The sequence below is a fragment of the Procambarus clarkii genome, chromosome 14, assembly GCF_040958095.1.
Source record: "Procambarus clarkii isolate CNS0578487 chromosome 14, FALCON_Pclarkii_2.0, whole genome shotgun sequence".
Classification (NCBI taxonomy): domain Eukaryota; kingdom Metazoa; phylum Arthropoda; class Malacostraca; order Decapoda; family Cambaridae; genus Procambarus; species Procambarus clarkii.
Window position 1 is genome coordinate 34,839,321 of NC_091163.1, and position 27,410 is coordinate 34,866,730.

Here is a 27,410-nt window from a genome sequence, read left to right on the forward strand (position 1 = left end):
TGCAAGAGAGATACATAATCATTTACACACAAAATATTTGAGGGAATGCTTCCAAATATGTATGCAGAAATAACTTGACATGAAAAATAGAGGCATGGCAGAAGGTGCAAAATAGCCCCAGTGAAGCACAAAAGAGCCATAAGTATGCTAAAAGGCAATTCTATCAATATCAAAGAGCCTGACACTCTCCCTCTAAGTGTACCGGGGGATAACCAGCCGGCCTCTCGCTGTGTTCAAGAGAGCGCTAGATATACATACATCTCCAAAGGATATCTGATCAACCAGGCTGTGTCTGCACCTCTGCATACAACAAGGTCTGATTGTCCAAGCCTGGTTGATTGCGTGGTTGTCCAGACTTTGTTGTAAAGACCACCAACAAGGAGGTCTGGTCAGAGACTGGGGTGCCCCCACAGGCATGTTACTCCTTGCAACCACCACAAAGTAGGAAATTATGGGAAGACAGAAAGAGCGTCATAACTAGGGGTAGCTCAGGTCCTTGCAGCTAAGTGGACAGCACTTGGGGTCATAGTCCTAAGGGCCCGCATCCAATTCCCAGTCACATCAGAAACAAATGGTTTCCTTCATCTAATGGCCCTGTTTACCTAGCAGTATATAGGTACCTGGGAGTTAGACAGCTGCTATGGGCTGCATCTTGGGGATGTGTGTGTGACACACACACACACACACACACACACACACACACACACACACACACACACACACACAATTTTAGTAGATATTATAGAGGAAAAATAGATCAAGAGTTGGTAAATTAGACAAATGACAGTTAGAAAATTGGGGTCCAAGAACTAACAGCTCGATCCAGCAGTCACAAATAATAAATAATGAGAAAGATTATATCGTAATGAATGGAAGACAGAAAGTACGTCATAACTAAGAGCAAATAGGTTGTCATATTTAGGGGGAAGACATAGAACGAAAATGGAAAAATATCATTCAACAGAGAGATCAAAATAGCAAAAACAAAAATGCAGTAAAGCAGCAAGTAATACTACCGAGGGAATGCTATGTGATAAATCAAAACAGACTGTTTCATTACATATACAACGTATTTCCCACTGGGAATTGGGCATGATACAAGGGGTATGAATACACAGTATGCCAGCAGAGTAGTTGGTATCAATGGGCTGGCAAGCCTGCTTGATACCTGCTTGATGGGGTTCTGGGAGTTCTACTCCCCAAGCCCGGCCCGAGGCCAGGCTTGACTTGTGAGAGTTTGTTCCACCAGGCTGTTGCTTGGAGCGGCCCGCAGGCCCACATACTCACCACAGCCTGGCAAGCCACGTAATCCACTGGTCCTGAACAGGAATTCTGAACGAAGAGGTTGTGCTAAATTCTCATTGGGTTTGACCAGGTTTCACAAATACCAAATGCCAGTAGAAAAAATATATTTACCTTATAACCCAATGCAGACATTTCATGTATATGGGCTGCATTACTTGCTTTCAGCCACATCATTATGGCATTCTCTGCACGCCTAACTTGCAACTCTTATGGTTTATCCGAGGGACCCCTTTATGGCTTTCCATATAACATGGTAAACAAGAAATTTCTTTGGCAAAACAGAAGACTTTTGAGACTATTTGAATAGCTTATAAAATCAACAATGCCAAAAAAGGAGACAAATGAAGACATCGTAGCTTCCTAATGGCTACATTTTATTTCACTAGGTAGTGGTAGACGAGGTTATATGTCACCACAAGTATACAACTCTTTATAACATGCAAACAGACAACTTATTTGCTACAATAATCAACAGTGCCATAAAATACTTTACAGAGAAACTAAACTACATTTTATGTCTCTTAGATAAACATGTCTATCTTATATTTAATAAAAAATGAATAGAGAACAAAATTTGATAAACTACAATGTTAAAAAATAAATTATAATACTACTGTATATGTAAATATATATATAGTGGCACCTCGATTAACGAATATAATCCGTTCCGGCACCGAGCTCGTCATGTGAAACTCTCGTCTTGAGAAACGACAACAACTGTCGTCAGAGGCGTCCGAGAACCAGTGGGAACTAGGAAGCACCATGTGCTTTGCTCGTTAATCGAGCGAAAGCTCGTCAGTCGAGACAAATTTTCTGCGAGTGGCTCGCTTGTTACGCGAAATGCTTCTAACTGGAGTCACTCGTCACTCGAGGTTCCTGCTATATATATATACACAGTATATATTATATATTTATTTATTTATTTATTTTACACACATACACAACAATGATAAAAAACACTGATTTAAGTATGCAGAATGTATATATGTATGATGCATGCACGTATGCATGTATAGATGGATATATGTATGGGTGTAGGTATGGATGATGTATGGAAACTTTCTCAAATAAAAATACTGTAGTGCATCTAAATATATTGTAAACATTCCTCCTTGTATCTAAAGACGATGCTTTTGTGCCTCCAAGGAATCCATTGAGAAGCATCACCCAACTGATGAGTTACTGGCTCACCACACCTAACACGCACATGTACATCTCTACACACATACAAACAAATGTGTACATATCACATATACACAAACAAATGTGTACAGGTCGTGCAAGCACATACATAAACACAGGTACTTGTCATGCAGGAACAAATATAAACAAAAGTGTACACATTTACAGGCACATACATAAACAATTGTGTACATGTCATGCAAGAACAAACAAATGTGTACATGCTGTGCATGCACATACATAAACAAATGTGGACAAGTGTGCACACCATTTTACATCCCGTTTATATTTTACAGTCGAAGAATGTATTACCGTCTTACCGGAGGCATAAACAGCATTGCAAAATAAAAACGTATATAACACAATCTTTCTATGTACCTGTAAGTCAATACTGCAGTAACATGTAAGACAACCACAGTTTAGCCGAGGGTCCTACCAATAATGCCACATGTACCATAATTGCCAGTGTATACGATGCATTTATTTTACAAGGCTATTTTCTGGAAAACACTAAGTATGCTTCATCATACTAGATTGGCACTCCACGTTTACAGTGCAAGTGCCCTTCCAAGCGCATTAGATGCAGGCTAATTTTTTTTTATAAATTTTTTCTTTTGAAAAATTTACATCTTATCTGCCAGTAAATACTGTATAGTAATTATATTTTTTTATTTCCCTACTAGCATTTCTCTTCAAAGATGTATGTCGGTCTGATTTTTATTAACAACTTTTCAAACCCAAATAATTTACATCTAGGAAGCCTGTCAAAATTATTATCAAAGGGTCGAGCTTTTAACGGCACGTACAGGCGACATACATCTCGCTGCCACTATAGCAAACTGTATACATCACAATTACAAATACTAATCCATTTACACTAACAATCATGTCAATGAGAAAATCCACCAGGGCTACAAGGTGGACACGAACCTACGACCCCGGCATTGCCAGTGGATTTTCTCACAGATGCATATCACGTTAATGTGATTTCTGTGTGAAATATATCAATGTTATCATACTATAATATAAACCTAATAAATTTCCAGAAGGTATCATCAGGCGCTACATGTCTTGGCTGGAAATATGACGACTGGACGAACCTCAATGGCTCGTCTTCTTTAGTAGGAAAGCGTTTGCATAAAACTCCCTCTCGCTTTTCAAACTCCTCTTGTTCATTTCAGCTGCCTTGTTCATAATGTTCAGTTGCTACTGATTTACAACACAATATTGTGATGAACAGATGCATTTTGCCATGGTAACTTTCACAGTTCTTGGCACAAAATAATATGATCTATAAGTATGTATTTCAGAGAAGAGTTGCATGTGAGGCAGCATTGAATATGCAAATATTTCACAAACTTTTCCATATTAAGTGGAAATACAAGTATTTCATATAAACTGTTGACTTTCCCATGCCCATTGAATCAAGCCATTTCCACCGATTTCTTGCCAAGTCATGATAATCACTTCTCTTCAGCATACAGTATCCTCATATCCATCAACGGACCCATGAATGGTCCATCATTCCCTCCTGGAGATGTTGATGCTCGAGGTCTTGCTGGAGTCGTAACGAACCATTCTCCCCGGCTTGGAACAGTAGTCTACCACGGTCCCATCAATGGTCCATTTCCTTCTGGAGATGTTCATGCTCGAGGTCTTGGTGGAGTTGTAACGAACCATTCTCCCCGGCTTGGAACAGTAGTCTACCACGGTCCCATCAATGGTCCATTTCCTTCTGGAGATGTTGATGCTCGAGGTCTTGCTGGAGCTGTAACTAACCATTCTCCCCGGCTTGGAACAGCAGTCTACCACGGTCCCATCAATGGTCCATTTCCTTCTGGAGATGTTCATGCTCGAGGTCTTGGTGGAGTTGTAACGAACCATTCTCCTCGGCTTGGAACAGTAGTCTACCACGGTCCCATCAATGGTCCATTTCCTTCTGGAGATGTTCATGCTCGAGGTCTTGGTGGAGTTGTAACGAACCATTCTCCCCGGCTTGGAACAGTAGTCTACCACGGTCCCATCAATGGTCCATTTCCTTCTGGAGATGTTGATGCTCGAGGTCTTGCTGGAGCCGTAACTAACCATTCTCCCCGGCTTGGAACAGCAGTCTACCACGGTCCCATCAATGGTCCATTTCCTTCTGGAGATGTTCATGCTCGAGGTCTTGGTGGAGTTGTAACGAACCATTCTCCTCGGCTTGGAACAGTAGTCTACCACGGTCCCATCAATGGTCCATTTCCTTCTGGAGATGTTCATGCTTGAGGTCTTGCTGGAGTTGTAACGAACCATTCTCCTCGGCTTGGAACAGTAGTCTACCACGGTCCCATCAATGGTCCATTTCCTTCTGGAGATGTTGATGCTCGAGGTCTTGCTGGAGTCGTAACGAACCATTCTCCCCGGCTTGGAACAGTAGTCTACCACGGTCCCATCAATGGTCCATCATTTCCTCCCCGTGATGTTGATGCTTGGGGTCTTGAGCTGCACTTCTTGATGACAGGTTTTCTCTGGCAGCTTGTCCTCCTGGCCTCCCTATTGAGAATTGCTGAATAACTCTGCCTATATATTACCACTGTATACATACAATGAAACCACATTTCTTTGTATTTTTATGTTAAAAACATTGTAGCTGTAAACAAGTGTTGTTGTTACATTGTGTGTTCGCTGGGAAGCACTTGTTTTTTCCAACTATCAACACAATAAATGCCAATTAGCCCAGGTGCCCAACTGCCAACTAACAGAAATAATGTTAGCCATATATCAAATGACTGAATAATGTTTGATTTTATCAGTGGTTATCAGTATATAAGGGATATGATATCACTTAGGTTTTGAGCCTAGTGTTGGGACTGGGTGGTATGTCAGCATTATTCTCGGTGGTAACTATTTTAATTAAGGCAGTTTATGTACCATTGTACCATACAATGGTGCAAGTTGTATAAACTGCCATCTGCTATATACTAGCAGGTGGCAGTTTATACAACTCGTCTGTATAATCATTGGGGAAAAGGAGGAAGGTTCCCACCACCCAAGTTTAGCTGTTAAGTGTGGCAGGTCAGTAAGGGTTGCGTGTGACCTTACCTTCACCGACAATTTTGAGAAAACCCTCTCCTCCCTCTCTAAGTCACATCAGTGAAGCCTAGAGTTCAACCAATCAGATGCATGTGTATGGTTAAAACTGCATTCTGATTGGTGCTCTGTGGGAAGGCTTTAATATGACACGAGGCATGAGTTCAGCAACTCGATTTGAGCTCCATCTCGTCATTCCTGGGAAGGGGACACTGGGAACCAGATGTGACCTCCTCCAGAGCTCAATAGTTCTGTCACTCCTTACATCACAGTAACACTAGAGTAAACTACTGTGATCTATTTAACTCTCGTGCATCAGTCGAGTAGAAGCAGTGACGGTGTGGGATCCCTTTATCAAGATGCTGATAGAAAACATGCGAGTGTGTGCGCGCGTGGGCGAGTGTGAGCCGGCTCAAGAGTAAGTACATGTAACTGTTTATTTGCACATTCTTATCACTCAAAATTTTGTGGTGCTAAGTGCAACTTAGGTGCGGTGAGGTGGTGTTTCTTGTCTAAGATCTGGTGCGGCCATTTCTAGCAAGGACCCATGCAGGGTGTATATAATTACAACACTCCAGTTTTATTGTGCATGCAAATAGTTTTCCGGGTATCGCTTTGAGCTCCAAATTGTCCCTTTGCATATAGCAGTGGTATTGAGGCAGCCATTATTGCTTTAGTTGGTCATATTACCAGTGTGTTAAGTTTGGGTTGCAATTCATCACCAGCATATCATCGTCAAGAGACAATACTGTGCATAGATTTGCCTATGACACCTCTTAAAATAAAGACAATTACAGTGGGTTACCTTCAGGTGCTTCCGGGGCTTAGCGTCCCGCGCGGCCCGGTCATCGACCAGGTCTCCTGGTTGCTGGACTGTGTTGGTACCTTGGTTTTCGTATTTAATCCATTCTCAGAAACGGCTCATAAACCGAAAATTTGCAAACCAAAACAAATTTTTCCATAAGAAATAACGTAAATTTAATTAATCCATTCCACACTCCCAAAAATATTCACTTCAAAATACATTTCATACATAATACACATTATTGTTGTACTATAGTATGTACAAGTTATAGTTTACCTTTAATGATGCCGTATGGAAGACGGTGAGGAGGGGGGGGGGGGGGGGGGGGGAAGGTGCTAGTGTTTGGAAGGGAAGTCCCCTTCCATTATAACATAAGGCAGTGATGACTTTTCTGGGATACTCTCTCCTACGTAACTACACACAGAGATCACACTAACGTGATGCATCAAATGAACAAAAAGTCGTAGCTCAGTCGATTAAGGCAGGGTCTGGGATACTCCCGGACGCAGGTTCGAATCCTTGTCACCGCCCTTGTGGATTTGTTCTCTCTCCTACGTTTTGCAGGCATAGTATTATGCCTAGAGTTAATATTAGTATTAGCTCTAGAATTACCACAGTTATCCAAGTAAGTGGGTTTACAGATCCAATGAAACATAGCTGATTTAACCCTTAAACCGCGCAAATCATATATATATGCTTTCAGTGACAAAACCGAAACCGCGCATGTCATATATATATATGATTTTGTGTCTAGCGCTATAATTTAAATGCCCCGCCTGGGATAGGGGCAGCTATAGTGCAGCCACGACCGATAGTTGCCAGATGCCACCTAGAAAAAAAATCCAGGCCAACATTCTTGGGTGTGAGAGCGTCAGTATTGAGCAAGCCACCAAGGCTGACACACACAGCACGAGCTCACAGCACCGCTGTTCAGCTAGTGACCACAGCATTGCCTACAAATGCCATAATAAATATGTTCCTGCTATTATTTAGTGATGATAGTATTACAGAAGACCCCCTGACTGTGATAAAACTGACCAGGATTCTGATAATAGCAGGATTGTGGTGATATTTAGCGCTGTGCTCCATGAAGGGAGGAGTAGTGCTGTGGGAGGGAGGGTGGTGGCGTCGTCTTCTGACTGTGGGGCCACCTTTTATTGACTGCACTCACCATACCAGCTTAGTGGTTTGCTATGGTGAACACAAATGTAGATACTTATATATAACGTGTGTATAGAGTGTAATAACAGCAATAGGAGTAGGTTGGGAGCCGCCATTTTGGGGAGGGCGGTGGCGTCGTCTACATGACTTATCATGTTGTTTACTGGTGACCACTATGGTCTTTGGCCACCATACCAGCTTATTTGTACAAGTATTGTGAATAAAAGAGGTAGATACTTATATATAATGTGTGTATATAGCGTAATAACACCACAAACAGTATTGTTGGAGGAGAAATATTAGTGCGTCTGGCCTTGAGGGCGGCCGCCACCACCCGACTGTGTGAGTAGCTATATCTTTGTGCCTTTACTCACCATACAAGCTTAGATGTACAGTTATGGTGAACAAAACATGTAAATACTTATATATAACGTCTGTGTGTATAGTGAATAAATGCAAAAACAGTATTATGGGAGGAGAATGAGGGCGAGTGAGTTATTGTTGAGGAAGGGAGTGGCAACGAGTGGCTGGCTGGTGTGTGGTGGTCACTCCTCGTTGCATTTTGACTGACAATACCAACTTAGTATTTCGTTATGGTGTACAAAACATGCAGATACTTATATATAACCTGTGTATATAGTGTAATAACAGCAAAACTATATGTTTATTTTTATGAACATAATAATTGAATCACTAATATGCACACCATAATTTTGAGTACAGCAATGGTTCACACATTTTATTATATAAATATATCACAATTCACTGTATTGAATAATATTACTGCAAAATACTAAGAAAAAATCAATCAGAGACATTGAAATAATTAGGTAATAATATATTTGTGGCAACTGCCGCCTGACAGCTCGAGCGGAGTAGACCTCATCTGGCGAAGGCTCTGTCAACACCCCTCTTTTGCCACACTTTTTTACCCTATTGCCACTAAAATATGCCACCTACGATTTTTTTGTTATTTTTTCAGTGATCAGGGAATGAAAAACACTTCTATAAGACGAAAGAACTTTTTGGAATTTTTTTTGTAGCGGTTTGAGGGTTAATGAGCCATTCGCAGTTTCTGACCACTAGGACCTGGTTGTGGCTCACTGTTTTCTTGTCTTATTAAGAATCTGTCTAAAGACACTTGTTTTCCCTACATTTTAGCATTTGTCTGAAGGAAGACATCACATTGTCATTCAAAAAGTCAATGCTACGGCCTGGTTCAGCTTTATCTGGGCGAGTTTTTTCAACAAACTTTGCAGTTCTTCCCATACTTCACACATTTTCTTAATGAGGAAGGGACTGCCTCTACTCAACTATTTTCTTTGGTTGAACCTTACCACTGACTTTCTTGGGACCCATGGCATGGTATATAATAATTACTTTCATGTTTAGAAACCAAAAAAGCTGAAAAACAAATGAAATTCTTTACAAAGAATTCAAGAGCGATCGTCACTAGGCGGGAGGCACTGGTAAACTGAAGCGTGGTCGCCCATGCCACCAGGAACCACGCGCTCGCTCAACCCATATATGTATCAACAAACTCGCAAAGTGAGAAAGTTCATAAACCGATTCAAATTTTATGAAGAAACTGAGCTCGTAACCCAAAAAATTTGTAAAGAGGGAGGTTCTGTAAGCGAAGTACCATTGTATCCCCATTTCCATTGTATATATACAGTATTTGTATTTTTATGTTCTAATTTAGTGAATTAATTTATATGTTTGGCACATGGTGTTTTAAGAAATCCTTTCTACCTCACATTGCAAACTGGCGAATCAGTTCCACAAAAGAATCTTTCCCCTATGTACTAGTCCTATCAAAAATTTTAAATTGTTATGAACCGATTACTCTGATCTCCCTGCACCACCAGAGATCAGACATGACCTATATCTGGCAAGATCTTCAAGATCCTGTGCCTGTTGCTCTAGGCATTTTACATTGTTAATTCCTGTGAGTGGCTAGCCTCGCTACACACAATGGTGGTGGCTCAACATTAAGTAAACTCACACACAGTTGTTCAAGTACTTAAGGACTGAAGTAGTCACGCTTTGCTTGTATTGTACTAAGTAGCATGAATGTATGACAGAAAAATTAGAAAAAATGGAAGACAAGCATACAGAATGACAAAAATTCAAAGAACATGAACAATTATATTAATTAAATGCGCTAAGATAATTATGAGAACTGCTTAGCCAATATGACTATATAACACTTGTAAGGGATATTAAGGATGAGGAGCCAAGATAAGAAGACAGAGTGATGGAACAGTGCCAAACACACTTGGACAATCAATGACCGAGCCCTAACCCTGCAAGAACTGTGTTCATTGCTGTACTGACCAGTACTACATAAGTGTTCACCCGTAAGGACCACCGGCAATTCAACACCAACTCTGCAAGAAGCGAGGTCGTTGCTGTACCGACCAGTACAAGTGGAATGGTGCCCAACCACTTGTACTATTTATACTTATTAAACAGTTTATGAGCGGTGAAGCACTATGGTACAGTAATAATGACACGGGTTGTGAAGTTGGCAAGCTCGTATACTATTTAATAAGTACAGAACCAACTGCCACGATTGAGGAAAGGTGTTCCAGTTTCATAAGTGGAGACGTAAATGCTTGACGAATCCTGGCCCCTGGTCATATGAAGCAGTATGGTGCTGGTGAGGCCATGCTTATTGAACTCTCATGCTATATAACAAACTTTTGAGTGTTATAATTTGTAATATTTGTAGCATCCTTGACTATGAGAAACTCTGTAGGAGCAGTGATGAGGGTTTGAACCTGCGGTGGGTGTTCCCCCTCACACACGCTTCTACTGTGTGAGCAGTGAGTTACTGCTCACACGGATTTTCTCATTGATGTAGTCACATTAGTGTGATTACTTTAAAATAAAGTATATCCTTGACTGTATTATTCCTATTCTCTCTCTCTGGGCTGAATATGAAGCCTGGGCTGGGCTTTCATGCCATGGGCATCCCAACCCCATGAAAGTGGGAAATAAAGTAATGGATGATGAACTAAAAAACAATTGCTTACAATTTCTCTTCAATTAATTGTTAATACAGTGTTTTTCTTCTACTATTACAGTACTGTATATTCTCCACGTGTACACAGTACTGCACACTGTCAAAACCTTCAAACATTATAATGTAAACAAGACGAGACTGCCTCACTCTCCGGTGTCATAATCGTTAATATTGCCTTAGCTTTAGAAATGACCGATAATAACCCAGCTCACGCACAATAAATGAAAGTGACGAAGATTGGGGGTCAGCGGTGGACCTTCATTACATCGTGTCAGAACAAGAGTGGCTGCACGAGTTGGGGTATTTGTTTCAGCCTCATGTTTATCACCATCATTGCCATTGATGTCCATAACCATATTTAATTAAATGTTAAAATAACATTATGATGAATGTTGACATAGTAACGGAGAGCAGCAATTCAAGCAAATGAAAAGCTTCGTCATTAAACAAATTATTTCCTTTCTCTTTAAAGTGAAATCAATTTCTCTCACAAGCACAATTGGTGTATTTATTACAGGAGCAAATTAACTGTTTTTGTATACTGTATTTATCAATATAATGCATGTGTAATGACCAAACTAATATTGTCACTCAACACCTGACAGACCACATCAAATATGAATAAAATGATAAATAAACTGAAAATAAATCAATTCAATTAATTATCCTAAATAAATAACCTAACCTACACATATGAAATCAATGTGATGACATTTGGGTCCATTTTGGACCTTCATCACCGTCATTTGGGTTCAGATTGGACAGAAAAATGATCACTCTACATAATTTAATTTCATACATGTAGGTTGGATTATTTGATTCAGCCACATCACTGTGACTTAGTCTCTGCAATTACCTCCAAGTTTAAAATATAACAATCCAAAATCTTTTCAAGTCTTAACATATTTGGTACAAAATTTTGTACGTGAATTCAATGATCTACATTAAGATTTTCTCATCCAACTATCACTCAATACCTGCAATAAGCTCCGTTAGTTGCACCAGCAGCACATCCAACTATCACTCAATACCTGCAATAAGCTCCGTTAGTTGCACCAGCAGCACATCCAACTATCACTCAATACCTGCAATAAGCTCCGTTAGTTGCACCAGCAGCAAGTGCAAAGGCTGGAAAAACATGAAAGTTTAATTCCCAGGTTAGTTCAATGCAAAAAGGAAGCTTGGAATAAAGAAATATTAAGATAATATATCTAAGATAATGTTAGAAAGCCAAAATAAAAGAAAATATTCCAAAATAACCATCCACCACCCACCACAGAGAGAGAGATGGTCAAATGATGTCCCAAAGCAAGTGAGACGAAGAAACGCAGCAAATCCTTCCTTAACAAGCCCAATGAATGAACTCTCAAAACAAATTATCATGACTACAAGTGGTTATATCTTGCTTCATGTAAGCCAAGCCACACATGTGAAATGAAATAGAAGTGATGACGTTTGGACTTGTCCCAGACCCTCAATGAAGCTCAAACATGGACCGAAACACCGCCACTTTTATTTCACGCGTGTGAGTTGGGTTATTTGTTTCGACCAAGTTATTGTGGCTTATTCTCTCTATCTTGCTTCAAATTCAGAGCAAAATGGGCACAAGTTCATCAATGTGCCTAACACAAGCAAATTCATTTTAACTCACCTATGATAATCATGGACACAGTAGATCTTGTTGTCGACATCAACTGTAAATGGCACGCCATCTAAACACTCATTACATATGCAGCATCGGAAGCACCCTGGATGGTAAGACTTGCCCATTGCTTGTAATATCTGATCAGAACAAACAAAAATATAAATCAGTTGATGAATGTAATGAAATGCCTGTTTCTAGTGGATCCCTCAGTGGCTCTTCAAGAAATTTAAACTAAATATACGGCATTAAGTGTTTTTGAGAGTTAAAATAAAATACGTTATTTCTGCATATACTGTACTAAAAGTTGCAACATTTGATACATAACTCTGCCACATACATAACTCTGAATGCACAAAAAAGGAGTTGATATCACACGAAACCTGTCTCCTTAAGCCCACATAAAAAGAATAGCATCTGTGACGTATGCAAGGCTGGCTAACATGAGAACTGCCTTCAGGAACCTGAGCAAGGAATCATTCAGAACCTTGTATACCACATATGTAAGACCAATCCTGGACTATGCAGCCCCCAGCATGGAGCCCGTACCTTGTCGAGCACAAAATGAAGCTTAAAAAAGTTCAGAGGTATGTCACTAGGCTAGTCCCAGAATTAAGAGGTATGAGTTACAAGGAAAGGCCGAGTGAAATGCACCTCACAACACAGAATACAGAAGAGTAAAGGAAGACATGATCACTATCTATAAAATTCTCAGAGGAATTGACAGGGTAGAAAAAGAAGAACTGTTTAACACGGGTGGTACGCGAACAAGGGGACACAGGTGGAAACTGAGTACCCAAATGAGCCACAGGGGCGTTAGAAATGACTTTTTCAGTGTCAGAGTAGTTAACAGATGGAATACATTAGGCAGTGATGTGGTGGAGGCTGACTCCATACACAGTTTATAATGTAGATATGATAAGAGCCCAATAGGCTCAGGAACCTGTACACCAGTTGATTAACAGTCAAGAAGCGGGACCAAAGAGCCAGAGCTTAACCCCCACAATCACAACTAGGCGAGTAAGCACTCAGGAAGCAGCCCGTAACAGTTGTCTAACTCCCAGGTACCTATTTACTACTAGGTGAACAGGCTCATCAGGGTGAAAGAAACTCTGCCCATTTGTTTCCGCCATGGCCGGGGATCAATCCCCGGACCCTAGGATTACGAATCCCAAATGCTGTCCACTCAGCTCCTCTTCAGCCTTACCCTACAAATATATCTTGGAACACCACCTACCAATTGGTAGTTTGAATTCAAGCTACATTACCGTATATATGTATATATGTATATATGTATATATATATATATGTATATATATATATGTATATATATATATATATATATATATATATATATATATATATATATGTATATATATATATATATATATATATATATATATATATATATATATATATATACATATATATATATATATATATATATATATATATATATATATATATATATCTATATATATATATATATATATATATCTATCTATATATATATATATATATATATATATATGTCGTACCTAATAGCCAGAACTCACTTCTCAGCCTACTATGCAAGGCCCGATTTGCCTAATAAGCCAAGTTTTCATGAATTAATGTTTTTTCGTCTACCTAACCTACCTAACCTAACCTAACCTAGCTTTTTTTGGCTACCTAACCTAACCTTACCTATATATATAGGTTAGGTTAGGTTAGGTAGGGTTGGTTAGGTTCGGTCATATATCTACGTTAATTTTAACTCCAATAAGAAAAAATTGACCTCATACATAGTGAAAAGGGTAGCTTTATCATTTCATAAGAAAAAAATTATAGTAAATATATTAATTCAGGAAAACTTGGCTTATTAGGCAAATCGGGCCTTGAATAGTAGGCTGAGAAGTGAGTTCTGGCTACTAGGTACGACATATATATATATATCTATATATATATATATATATATATATATATATCTATATATATATATATATATATATATATATCTCTATATATATATATATATATATATATATATATATCTCTCTCTATATATATATATATATATATATATATATATATATATATATATATATATATATATATATATATATCTCTATATATATCTCTAGAGATATATATATATATATAGAGATATATATAGATATATATATATATATATATATATATATATATATATATATATATATATATATATATATATATATATATATATGAATGTTCTTATTTCAAGACATTTTGTGATCATGCTTATTACTGAGAAATTCTTCCTTTGTAATTCTTTTGAAGGCTCGTACTGCTTTTTACCCTGTGTGTCCTACCTAGCAGTCGCTCTGTGGTGTCACGTTACTGTGTGTCCTACCTAGCAGTCGCTCTGTGGTGTCACGTTACTGCGTGTCCTACCTAGCAGTCACTCTGTGGTGTCACGTTACCCTGCGTGTCCTACCTAGCAGTCGCTCTGTGGTGTCACGTTACCCTGTGTGTCCTACCTAGCAGTCGCTCTGTGGTGTCACGTTACCCTGTGTGTCCTACCTAGCAGTCGCTCTGTGGTGTCACGTTACCCTGCGTGTCCTACCTAGCAGTCGCTCTGTGGTGTCACGTTACCCTGTGTGTCCTACCTAGCAGTCGCTCTGTGGTGTCACGTTACCCTGTGTGTCCTACCTAGCAGTCGCTCTGTGGTGTCACGTTACTGCGTGTCCTACCTAGCAGTCACTCTGTGGTGTCACGTTACCCTGCGTGTCCTACCTAGCAGTCGCTCTGTGGTGTCACGTTACCCTGTGTGTCCTACCTAGCAGTCGCTCTGTGGTGTCACGTTACTGCGTGTCCTCCCTAGCAGTCACTCTGTGGTGTCACGTTACCCTGCGTGTCCTACCTAGCAGTCGCTCTGTGGTGTCACGTTACCCTGCGTGTCCTACCTAGCAGTCACTCTGTGGTGTCACGTTACCCTGTGTGTCCTACCTAGCAGTCGCTCTGTGGTGTCACGTTACCCTGTGTGTCCTACCTAGCAGTCGCTCTGTGGTGTCACGTTACTGCGTGTCCTACCTAGCAGTCACTCTGTGGTGTCACGTTACCCTGCGTGTCCTACCTAGCAGTCGCTCTGTGGTGTCACGTTACCCTGTGTGTCCTACCTAGCAGTCACTCTGTGGTGTCACGTTACCCTGTGTGTCCTACCTAGCAGTCGCTCTGTGGTGTCATGTTACCCTGTGTGTCCTACCTAGCAGTCGCTCTGTGGTGTCACGTTACCCTGTGTGTCCTACCTAGCAGTCACTCTGTGGTGTCACGTTACCCTGTGTGTCCTACCTAGCAGTCACTCTGTGGTGTCACGTTACTGCGGCCTCACCACACATTTTGGTTGGTGGTCTGATCAACCAGGTTGTTAGCCGGCTCTGCTTGCAGTTTGATATATGAATCACAGCTCTTAGTCTGTCTGTCCCCATATCCCAGCTCCTAGCATGTCCCCATGTCCCAGCTCCTAGCATGTCCCCATGTCCCAGCTCCTAGCATGTCCCCATGTCCCAGCTCCTAGGCTCTCCTCATGTCCCAGCTCCAAGGCTCTCCTCATGTCCAAGCTCCAAGGCTCTCCTTATGTCCCAGCTCCAAGGCTCTCCTCATGTCCCAGCTCCAAGGCTCTCCTCATGTCCCAGCTCCAAGGCTCTCCTCATGTCCCAGCTCCAAGGCTCTCCTCATGTCCCAGCTCCAAGGCTCTCCTCATGTCCCAGCTCCAAGGCTCTCCTCATGTCCCAGCTCCAAGGCTCTCCTCATGTCCCAGCTCCAAGGCTCTCCTCATGTCCCAGCTCCAAGGCTCTCCTCATGTCCCAGCTCCAAGGCTCTCCTCATGTCCCAGCTCCAAGGCTCTCCTCATGTCCCAGCTCCTAGGCTCTCCTCATGTCCCAGCTCCTAGGCTCTCCTCATGTCCCAGCTCCAAGGCTCTCCTCATGTCCCAGCTCCAAGGCTCTCCTCATGTCCCAGCTCCAAAGCTCTCCTCATGTCCCAGCTCCTAGGCTCTCCTCATGTCCCAGCTCCAAGGCTCTCCTCATGTCCCAGCTCCAAAGCTCTCCTCATGTCCCAGCTCCAAGGCTCTCCTCATGTCCCAGCTCCAAGGCTCTCCTCATGTCCCAGCTCCAAAGCTCTCCTCATGTCCCAGCTCCAAGGCTCTCCTCGTGTCAGTTAAAAAAGCTAGATTAGTCACACAGACTTAGCTTTTCCTCCTGATAATTACCTTACCCTTTATCACCATTTGTGATGGGTCTTCCTCACTTCCTGCGACCCTGTCGTGTCTCTTCAACCAGATCTGCCCCTCATCCATTCAACCAGATCTGTTACTCATCCATTCTCTCACATTCACGTATTTGTAACTTTCCCTCAATCAATCACTTCCCTTTTAGTTTTCGTGTTCCGATGTTAGTTCCGTTTTTGCGCTTTACTTTCCCATTTAATTGCCCCCCACCTTGACTCTGGTCTTACACTGACTCTCCAATCACTCTCACGTCCCGATCCTTTGATAAGGGATTGGGACGTCTTCACTCACGCTCCTTTTCACACGTGTGTGCAGTTGCGCGATTTATATCACACATTGTTTCAATGCAATTTGCCTGTGTGATATTACGTATGTGTATAGCTCATAAGCCCTTTCCACTGCAAGTAATTGTTACAGCTTATTTGATTTACTGTATTTTAGGATGTGATTACTTTCAGAAAAGTATAGGATTTATCATTATTATGTAGAAATTTATTTTTCTGATGGGATAAAAAGATGGTATCCAAAGGGCCTGTGACATCACTTCTGTCACTGAATAAAGTAATGACCTAAGTGTAATTACCTATGTGCATTTTACATTGCTATGTGCTATTGCTATGTGTAATTGCTATGTGCAGTTACACGATGAAAGCTACGCTCATAGTATCCCATCTTCCCAGCACTCGGTCATATCACACTTTCAAACTAACGACGCTATTGGCCTCCACTGCCTAATCGCTTAACTTGTTCAAACTACTGTATCTACAACTCTGTAAAAGAAAACTTTCTAATATTTTTTTTGACACTTTTATTTCCTATGACCTCTTGTTCTTCAAGTTGCAGCTTTCCTATGACCTCTTGTTCTTCAAGTTGCAGCTTTCCTATGACCTCTTGTTCTTGAAGTTGAAGCTTTCCTATGACCTCTTGTTCTTGAAGTTGCAGCTTTCCTATGACCTCTTGTTCTTCAAGTTGCAGCTTTCCTATGACCTCTTGTTCTTCAAGTTGCAGCTTTCCTATGACCTTGTTCTTCAAGTTGCAGCTTTCCTATGACCTCTTGTTCTTCAAGTTGCAGCTTTCCTATGACCTCTTGTTCTTCAAGTTGCAGCTTTCCTATGACCTCTTGTTCTTCAAGTTGCAGCTTTCCTATGACCTCTTGTTCTTCAAGTTGCAGCTTTCCTATGACCTCTTGTTCGTGAAGTTGCAGCTTTCCTATGACCTCTTGTTCTTCAAGTTGCAGCTTCTATTTTGTCTATTTTGGCAATTCTTGTTACAATTTTGTATGTGACGATCATATCGCCTCTTTTTCTTCTATCTTCTAGCTTTGGCATATTTAATGCCTCTAGCCTCAATTCGTAGCTCTTGTCTTTTCAGTTCTGGAAGCCATTTAGTAGCATGCCTTTGCATCTTTTCCAGTTTACGTGTGTGTTTCTTGAGATTCAGGCACCATACAACTGCTGCATACTCCAATTTTGGTTTCACAAAAGTCTTGAATTTTTGTATATATTTGACAACCCATGTACAGTATTTAAAAGCAATTGTGAAGTTGGAAAGCATAGCATATGCTCCTCGTACAATGTAATTTACTTGTTCATCTGGTGATAGTCTACTTTCCTGAAACACACTTAGATCTCTCTCTCTTTTTCAGAGTTCTTTAATGCCTTTCCACATAATTTGTAGGGTGTGTGTGGTCTATTTTCACCTATTTCACATTCCATAATGTGGCATTTATTCACATTGAATTCCATTTGCCTGTGTTGCTCCATATACTTATTTTGTTCAGGTCATCTTTAAAAGCAGGATAATTGTCAAAGTCCTTTATCTTTCCTAATAGCTTAGCATCATCAACAAATGTACTCACCTAGTTGTGCTTGCGGAAGCTGAGCTCTGACTCTTTGGGCCTGCCTCTCAACTGTCAATCAATCAATTGATTACTCCCTCCCCCCCCCCCAGGAAGCAGCCCTGTAGCCGCTGTCAAACTCCCAGGTACCTATTTACTGCTAGGTAAACAGGGTATCAGGGTGAAAAACTCTGGCAATTTGTTTCCGCCTTCGGGATCGAACCTGGGCCCTTAGGACTATGAATCCCAAGCGCTGTCCACTCAGCCATCAGGCCCCAAATTTATAAAATGTATTCATAAAATTCTGTATTTCTTTTGGTAGATCATTTATATAGACGATGAACATTACTGAACCCTGCGGTGCTCCGCTAGTCACACTCCTCCAGTCAGATACATTGCCTCTGATTATCCCCCCTCATCTTTCTGGCAGAACATTATTCAGCCATGACAGCTGTCTGTCACTCATCCATATGTTCCAGTCTCCTAAACAACCTCTTGTGTGAGACTCCGTCAAAAGCATAATCTAGGTCCAGATAAACAGTCAACACAACCATCTCTTTCCTGTAGAAACTCTGCAGCTCGATCATAAAGCCGAAGGGGACAAGTGACATTACAATGACTCTACGAATAAGGTGGTAGAGGTACTGGGAGTAAAAAGAGAAAATAAACTTCGTTATTATTTTAATATACAAACTGCCAGATGCAACAACTGAGGAATTCACAGACCAGATGAACAAAAGAGAATAACTTTGATAATTTGGCAAACCCAATACCTGATATTATCTTCCTAGGTGACTTCAACCTGCTTAGTCTAAGATGGAGAAAAGCAAACAATAATATTATACCAGCAAATCTACCTGGACATAACCAACCACAGATTAGAGAATTACTTAAGAGTCTGTGACAAATTTTCACTCAACCAGCAGATATCAGAGCCAACTAGGAACGAAAATATTCCAGATCTGGTCTTCATAAACAATGAAGACATAATCAGGAACATTACGATCTCTGATACCACATACTCAGATCACAAGCTCGATGAAGTGCAAACTATCATCACTACTCAGAATAGACCTAAAACAATGATCAAGCGAGAGCAGTTATTCAGTAAATTCAACTTTAATAATGAAAGAATAGACTGGGATTAAATAAACAGGGAACTTAAACATTCAATGGGAAAATGTTCTAAGTAATACAATAATACAAATCCAACACAAGGAATAGAAAACTGACTTCTGAAGCATATAAAGTCTGTCTGAAACATGTTCCTTTGAGGAAAGCCAGAAAGAGGTCCAATGTAGAAAGAGAACACAGACGACACTACAAAAAAAAAGGAAAAAATTAACGGAAATGCTTAAGCAGACACGACTTTCCATACAAAGAAGGAATAATTTAAACAGGGAGATTGAAGAAATCGAGCAGAGACTGAAGTATTCATTTCAGATTGAAGACAGACAACTAGAACAGAAAGCAATTCAAGAAATAGAAAAACAAAATATTTCTTCACATATGCTAAATCAAAAGCAAAAACCACTGCCAGTATTGGACCTATTTGTACGAGTGAAGGTTCATACACTGAAGATGACGAATAAATTAGTGAAATCCTAAAAAAGCGGTGAGGATATGTTTAGCACTCCAATAAACAGCATGAAAGTGGAAGATCTGGACAACTAATTTATGCGTGATATCTAAACCCCTATAAATACAACTGATTATCAACACGAGTGTGACAAATTTTGAAAGAGAAATTTACAACATGCCCATGCACTCAGCCCCGGGTCCAGACTCATGGAATTCAATATTTATAAAGAAATGCAAAGTGCCAGTAGCACAGGCACTCAGCATTGTGTGGAGGAAGAGCTTGGACACAAGGGAGATACCAGATGCTCCCTCCCTCTACACTAGGGAGGGAGCAAAGCATTGACAAAGAATTATAGACCAGTTGCACTAACGTCCCACATAATAAAAGTATTTGAGAGTGTGATCAGGAGTCAGGTCACTAGTTTCATGAAGACCAATGACCTCCACAATCCTGGCCCACATGGGTTTAGAGCAGGAAGATCATGCCTCTCACAGCTACTTGACCATTACGACAAAATCACAGAGGAATTAGAAGAAAAACAGAATGCAGATGTGGTATACACAGATTTCGCAAAGGCATTCGATAAATGTGACCATGGAGTGATAGCACACAAAATGAGGTCAATGGGAATAAATGGTAAAGTAGGACGCTGGATACTCAGTTTCCTGTCAAACATAACACCAAGAGCAACAGTCAACCATATAAAATCGAGTCCAAGCGCAGTTAAAAGCTCTGTACCTCAAGGTACAGTCCTTCCACCACTGCTTTTCCTTATTCTCATATCAGATATAGACAAAAATACAAGTCACAGCTTCGTGTCATCCTTTGCAGATGACCCAAAAATCAGCATGAAAATTACCTCTGCTGAAGAGGATGAAAAATTACAAGCAGATATTAATAAAGTTTTTGACTGGGCAGAAGAAAATATGATGTTTAACAGTGATAAATTCCAGGTACTTAGGTATGGTAAAAATGAGGACATTAAATGTAAAACTGTACAGGGTACAAAATGTAATCAGATTTGCTCATAGTAGAAAAGCAGCACGTTAAGGATTTAGGAATAATGATGTCTGATGACCTAACGTTTAGACAGCATAATCAAGTAAATATTGTGTCAGCCAGAAAAATGATAGATGGATTATGAGAACTTTCAAATCCAGGGAATCCATCACAATGGTTGTACAGTACTGTACTATTCAAATCACTTGTGCTGTCCTGTCTTGAGTACTGTTCAGTACTCACTTTCCCCTTCAGAGCAGGAGAGATTGCTGAAACAGAGGGCGTTCAGATAACATATGCGGCATACATAGACGCGATAAAGCACCTAAATTATTGAGATTGTCTCAAAGCTCTCCAAATGTACTCGCTAGAAAGGAGACGAGAAAGATACCAAATAATATACACGTGAAAAATACTGGAAGGCCAGGTTCCAAATCTACACAATAAAATAACTTACTGGAGTGAACGATATGGAAGAAAATGCAGAATAGAACCAGTGAAGAGCAGAGGTGCCATAGGCACAATCAGAGAACACTGTATAAACATCAGAGGTCCGCGGTTGTTGAACGTCCTCCCAGCGAGCATAAGAAATATTGCCCGAACAACAGTGGACATCTTCAAGAGGAAACTAGATAGTTTTCTTATTGGAGTGCCGGACCAACCGGGCTGTGGTGGATATGTAGGCCTGCGGGCTGCTCCAAGCAACAGCCTGGTGGACCAAGCTCTCATAAGTCAAGCCTGGCCTCGGGCCAGGCTTGGAGAATAGAACTCCCAGAACCCCATCAAGCAGGTATTACGAGTTATGATTGATCCCAAGATGAAAAATGTCAATCAGTGAAGAGGTTAATAATATAATGAAAGAGCTTGTGTGTTCGATTGGCTCTTGGGAGCTCACTTGTCATCCAAAACCTGGAGACAAGCACCTATGCTTAATGATCACCTCCCTAAAAACTCTTAAAGTTGGGACATCGATGATGGTATGATCAACCAGGCAGCGACATTAACCAGTCTGGTTGACCTAACCACCAACCACAACGCTTGGTCAGAGACCGGGATGCAGGGACACTGATCATCAGATCCCTTTCAGGTTAGCCTATATAAGCATGAATTTGAAGTAGAATAATTAACAACGTTCTGGAGCAAATTTACAAAAGAACAGAAGTGTTCCTTGGAACAATTGGCAAAAAATAAGGAAAATTGTGACCATTTATATTTATATCAGTGGATGGATGGAAGCCAGGCTGGAATCCTGGCTGGATGGAATCTGAAGCAACAACTGAACCTGAAAGAAAATGTAAATACACCTCAACCAGTCCAGTCGAAAGACATATACAGCAAGAGCCTAGCAACGGAGTCTCTGTAGGAGGGAAGACTCGGTTCTACACTCATGCGAAGAGGTCCACCTCGGCCTGACTTTCCATCTCGCACGGAATGGAACGACACATAACTGACGATCCACTCTATGAAAATAAGACGGAGACAAGATAACCCACCCACAAGAATATTGGACACGCCCCACAAGTGAACCACGCAAAGAATCAAACCTTGAGAATCCAGAAATCAAAGTGACCAACTCCACCAGGCAATGGACCGTAGTCACCACCTCTCAGTACAAGCAAAGAACCACCAAGCAGCAGCATGAGTGGGACAGCAGCACATAGCCCAGAGGAAGCCAAATCAAAGCAGGGCATGTATGCCACATGGCCCCAAACTTGAGCACTATACTGTTCACTCAAAGGAAAGGATCTACTCACTGATGCTGGGCAGCCTGGTGAGCGCTGGTTACAAAACCTGAACCCAGAGCTGAGGCATACGTGAACACATTGAGCGATGGGCAAGGATGACGTCACGGAGAAATTGCTGACTTGGATAACATGTAAAGATATTTTACTGCTAGAATCCACTCGATAAAACATCTAAATTATCGGGACCACTTAAGATTTTAAAGTCCGAGTTTCCTACAGTCCTGGCAGATACACTTAATAATTCATACTTGGAAAATATTAGAAGGCCTGGTTTCAAATCTGCCAAGAGAAATAACACCATGAGTCCAGGAGGCATCTTAGGAAGTGCAAAATAACCTGATTGAAAACAGAGGTGCAATAGATATAGTCTCAACATCAAGGGCCCAATTTGACAGTATCAACATCAAGGGCTCAATGACTTTTCAACACTTAAATGTTTTGTTGTTTCATCACTTTTCAACAAAATCTGGGACAATGACATACTCAGGAAAGAGAGGTGGACGAAAGGGTAGAGAACCAAGCTGAATCTAATGAACAGGCCTACACAGCCTGTCAACACGCAAGGTCTGCCAAGTAAAATGCCAATACCATCTTCCAAAGGGAAGAGGCAAGCATCTTGAACAAGGCCGCCAGGGTTAGAAATGCAAGCCTTGAGGCCTCCACACACTGAGCAGACCCCACTCCAGACTCACTCCACACACTGAGTGAGTCCACATCCACACACAGTTGCTTAGAGAGTTCCCCCTCCATGAGGACCCAAAGACACAAAATTGGCCCAAAGTGGGAATGAGCCCCTGTGATCCTCTGCAATAAGGGCCCTGGACGGCACAGGCAGTTGTACATAGAGCTGCCACATGTCCATGTCCTTGAGGAGTGCCAGAAGAAACAGTCAGTTCTTGAGTGGAACAAAAAGAAGAATTACTCAAGAACACCTGAAAAATGGAATTCACCTCCCACTAATCAAGTGTGTGGGACAAAAATAATCCCCTAGGAAAAACAAAGAGGACTGTCAGCTACTCAAGATGAATCTGAAATCTCACACAGCAGCCAAAAAGCTGAAACAGACCCACTCACAAAAAGCCAGGTCCATCAAAGAAAACTGGTCTGAGTTCCATAGGAGGTACCAAAACAAATCTGCATGAACCAATGAAGGCCCATTATGTGAAGACAGAAACCTCTGGAAAAATAATGACTCCGAGGCACCAAAATGGATGCAGAATCGAACTCGAGGGAAAGGAACCAAGCAATCATACTCATACAACGAGGCGGTTAACAAAAATTCTCCCCCCTGGAACAAAAGACCCAAGCATACAGGGACTCAAGGTACACAAAGCCTAGCAGGTTTCCTCTCCCACACTAAGGGAAACTATATAAGATGAACCATATCATTTGAGTCCTAATCTTGAGGACCACTGTACTGAACTGTACTTATAAATGCATTACAACAATTATCTATTTTAATTCTAGCCCATCCTCCTGTTTAGGTAGTGCTAATAGTAACGATGAGGACCATAGTATGTATACACCTGATGTACAACAAAATTATAGAGTAGAAATATGAACTATTGAGTTGGACAAACCAAAAAATAACTTTTTACTTGTGTTGCTTTGAGAAACTAAACAAACCTAACCTTCCTAGGCCTAATATATGATATCCGAGGCCTAATATTGTACATACAAGGCCAAGGAATATTTAAGTTTGTTTTTTAGCTTCATTTATTTTAAAAGAATTCCTTGCTAGTCAGTATACTACTATCTAAAAGCTAAGTATGGATGAATTAGTGACTATTGACGACCGACACAATAGGTACTACCTGAACAGGAGGATGGGTCGAGTAATTCACTAAGGACTCACCATTTCCATAATAAGGTGGCCGCAGATTGCACATTTCTCCGCAGTCTGCTGGAAACCAGAGTAAAGGTAGTCTTCCTCGCAGTACACTTTACCGTGGACATTGTAGAATGCCTTTCCCCGCAGAGCACGTCCGCAGGAGCAACAGATGAAGCAATTGGTGTGATAAAGATTCCCCATAGCCTGACACGCCTGCCCCGCACCAGTCACTTTGTCTCCACACGTGTGACAAACACCTGCAATGCAAAAGTATTATAAAATACAAATTCACAGCAAAAATCAGATCCTGGTATCAGTCTACATAACATTATTAGTGCTAATCAAACTCACAAAAGCATGATGAATCAATGAGAAAAGTTCAAAGCAATTTCATTAGGATTGAATTCACATCTGTGGTCTCCCTAGACGCACGCATACACATACTGAGAGACAGAAGAGTTAGAGGGGACATGATCACCACATACAAGATTCTCAGAGGAATTCATAGGGTAGGTAAAGACAGGCTATTTAGCACAAGGGGCACATGCACTAGGGAACACAGGTGGAAATTGAGTACCCAAATGAGCCATAGAGACGTTAGAAAGAACTTTTTCAGTGTCAGAGTAGTGAACAAATGGAATGCGTTAGGCAGTGATGTGGTGGAGACTGACCCCATACACAGCTTCAAGTGTAGATATGTATGTAGATATGTGTAGAGTCCAGTAGGCTCAGGAACTTGTACATTAGTCGATTGACAGTTGAGAGGCGGGACCAAAGAGCCAGAGCTCAACCCTCACAAGCACAATTAGGTGAGTACTGTCACATCTGTGGCCTCCTCCAGACGCACCCACACACGCACTACTGACACATCTGTGGCCTTCCCCAGACGCACCCATACACACTACTGACACACCTGTGGCCTCCCCCAGACGCACCCACACACACACTACTGACACACCTGTGGCCTCCCCCAGACGCACCCACACACACACTACTGACACACCTGTGGCCTCCCCCAGACGCACCCACACACACACTACTGACACACCTGTGGCCTCCTCCAGACGCACCCACACACACACTACTGACACACCTGTGGCCTCCCCCAGACGCACCCACACACACACTACTGACACACCTGTGGCCTCCTCCAGACGCACCCACACACACACTACTGACACACCTGTGGCCTCCCCCAGACGCACCCACACACACACTACTGACACACCTGTGGCCTCCTCCAGACGCACCCACACACACACTACTGACACACCTGTGGCCTCCCCCAGATGCACCCACACACACACTACTGACACACCTGTGGCCTCCCCAAGACGCACCCACACACACACTACTGACACACCTGTGGCCTCCTCCAGACGCACCCACACACACACTACTGACACACCTGTGGCCTCCCCCAGACGCACCCACACACACACTACTGACACACCTGTGGCCTCCTCCAGACGCACCCACACACACACTACTGACACACCTGTGGCCTCCCCCAGATGCACCCACACACACACTACTGACACACCTGTGGCCTCCCTCAAACGCACCCACCCACACACTACTGACACACCTGTGGCCTCCCCCAGACGCACCCACACACACACTACTGACACACCTGTGGCCTCCCCCAGACGCACCCACACACACACTACTGACACACCTGTGGCCTCCCTCAAACGCACCCACCCACACACTACTGACACACCTGTGGCCTCCCTCAAACGCACCCACCCACACACTACTGACACACCTGTGGCCTCCCCCAGACGCACCCACACACACACTACTGACACACCTGTGGCCTCCTCCAGACGCGCACACACATGAAATCAAATGTATCATAACCAGTTGTGTCAACGGACAAGCCTGTGTCAGGGATCGGACCATGGAGGTGATAATCTCTAGAAACATTCATAGATCATTATCTGCAGTCTATAATTATTTAAATTCATCATGTATCATTATTACCTATAATCTATAACCATTTACACTTGATTTATTATCTACAATATTTATCTATAATGGCTATAATGTAATAATCAAGAGTATCTATAATCACTGACTTCAGTGACTGTATCTTGTGTTCAGAGACCAGGCACTCTCCAGGAAAGGCTGGCCACATGTGAGCAACTATGTTCATCTTTACTACAGTACGTAGTGTGTTCATCTTTACTACAGTACGTAGTGTGTTCATCTTTACTACAGTACGTAGTGTGTTCATCTTTACTACAGTACGTAGTGTGTTCATCTTTACTACAGTACGTAGTGTGTTCATCTTTACTACAGTACGTAGTGTGTTCATCTTTACTACAGTACGTAGTGTGTTCATCTTTACTACAGTACGTAGTGTGTTCATCTTTACTACAGTACGTAGTGTGTTCATCTTTACTACAGTACGTAGTGTGTTCATCTTTACTACAGTACGTAGTGTGTTCATCTTTACTACAGTACGTAGTGTGTTCATCTTTACTACAGTATGTAGTGTGTTCATCTTTACTACAGTACGTAGTGTGTTCATCTTTACTACAGTACGTAGTGTGTTCATCTTTACTACAGTATGTAGTGTGTTCATCTTTACTACAGTACGTAGTGTGTTCATCTTTACTACAGTACGTAGTGTGTTCATCTTTACTACAGTACGTAGTGTGTTCATCTTTACTACAGTACGTAGTGTGTTCATCTTTACTACAGTACGTAGTGTGTTCATCTTTACTACAGTACGTAGTGTGTTCATCTTTACTACAGTACGTAGTGTGTTCATCTTTACTACAGTACGTAGTGTGTTCATCTTTACTACAGTACGTAGTGTGTTCATCTTTACTACAGTACGTAGTGTGTTCATCTTTACTACAGTACGTAGTGTGTTCATCTTTACTACAGTACGTAGTGAAGGAGAACATGAGAAGTCTAACAGCAAATTACCACCGAACCAAAATGAGGCTGCTGGCTATGACAGC

General features: G+C 41.6%; 1 protein-coding gene across 4 annotated transcripts in view; it reads right to left on the reverse strand.

Moving 5' to 3' along the window:
* LOC138349526 (uncharacterized) overlaps positions 1 to 27,410 on the reverse strand; it is a 226,976-nt gene that overhangs the window by 22,463 nt on the left and 177,103 nt on the right. The window contains exons 3-6 of one of the 4 annotated variants that reach the window (XR_011228464.1): positions 24,460 to 24,692; positions 12,202 to 12,332; positions 11,528 to 11,678; positions 1,663 to 5,019 (exon numbers count right to left, since the gene is read on the reverse strand). Coding sequence is in view for 3 of the 4 variants with exons in the window: in XM_069324454.1 (XP_069180555.1) it covers positions 4,905 to 5,019; positions 12,202 to 12,332; positions 24,460 to 24,692 (479 nt within the window). In the remaining variant the exon portion in view is untranslated. Of the gene's footprint in view, positions 1 to 1,662; positions 5,020 to 11,527; positions 11,679 to 12,201; positions 12,333 to 24,459; positions 24,693 to 27,410 lie in introns of those variants that run through there. The other 3 variants (XM_069324454.1, XM_069324456.1, XM_069324455.1) reach the window with 3 other exon arrangements.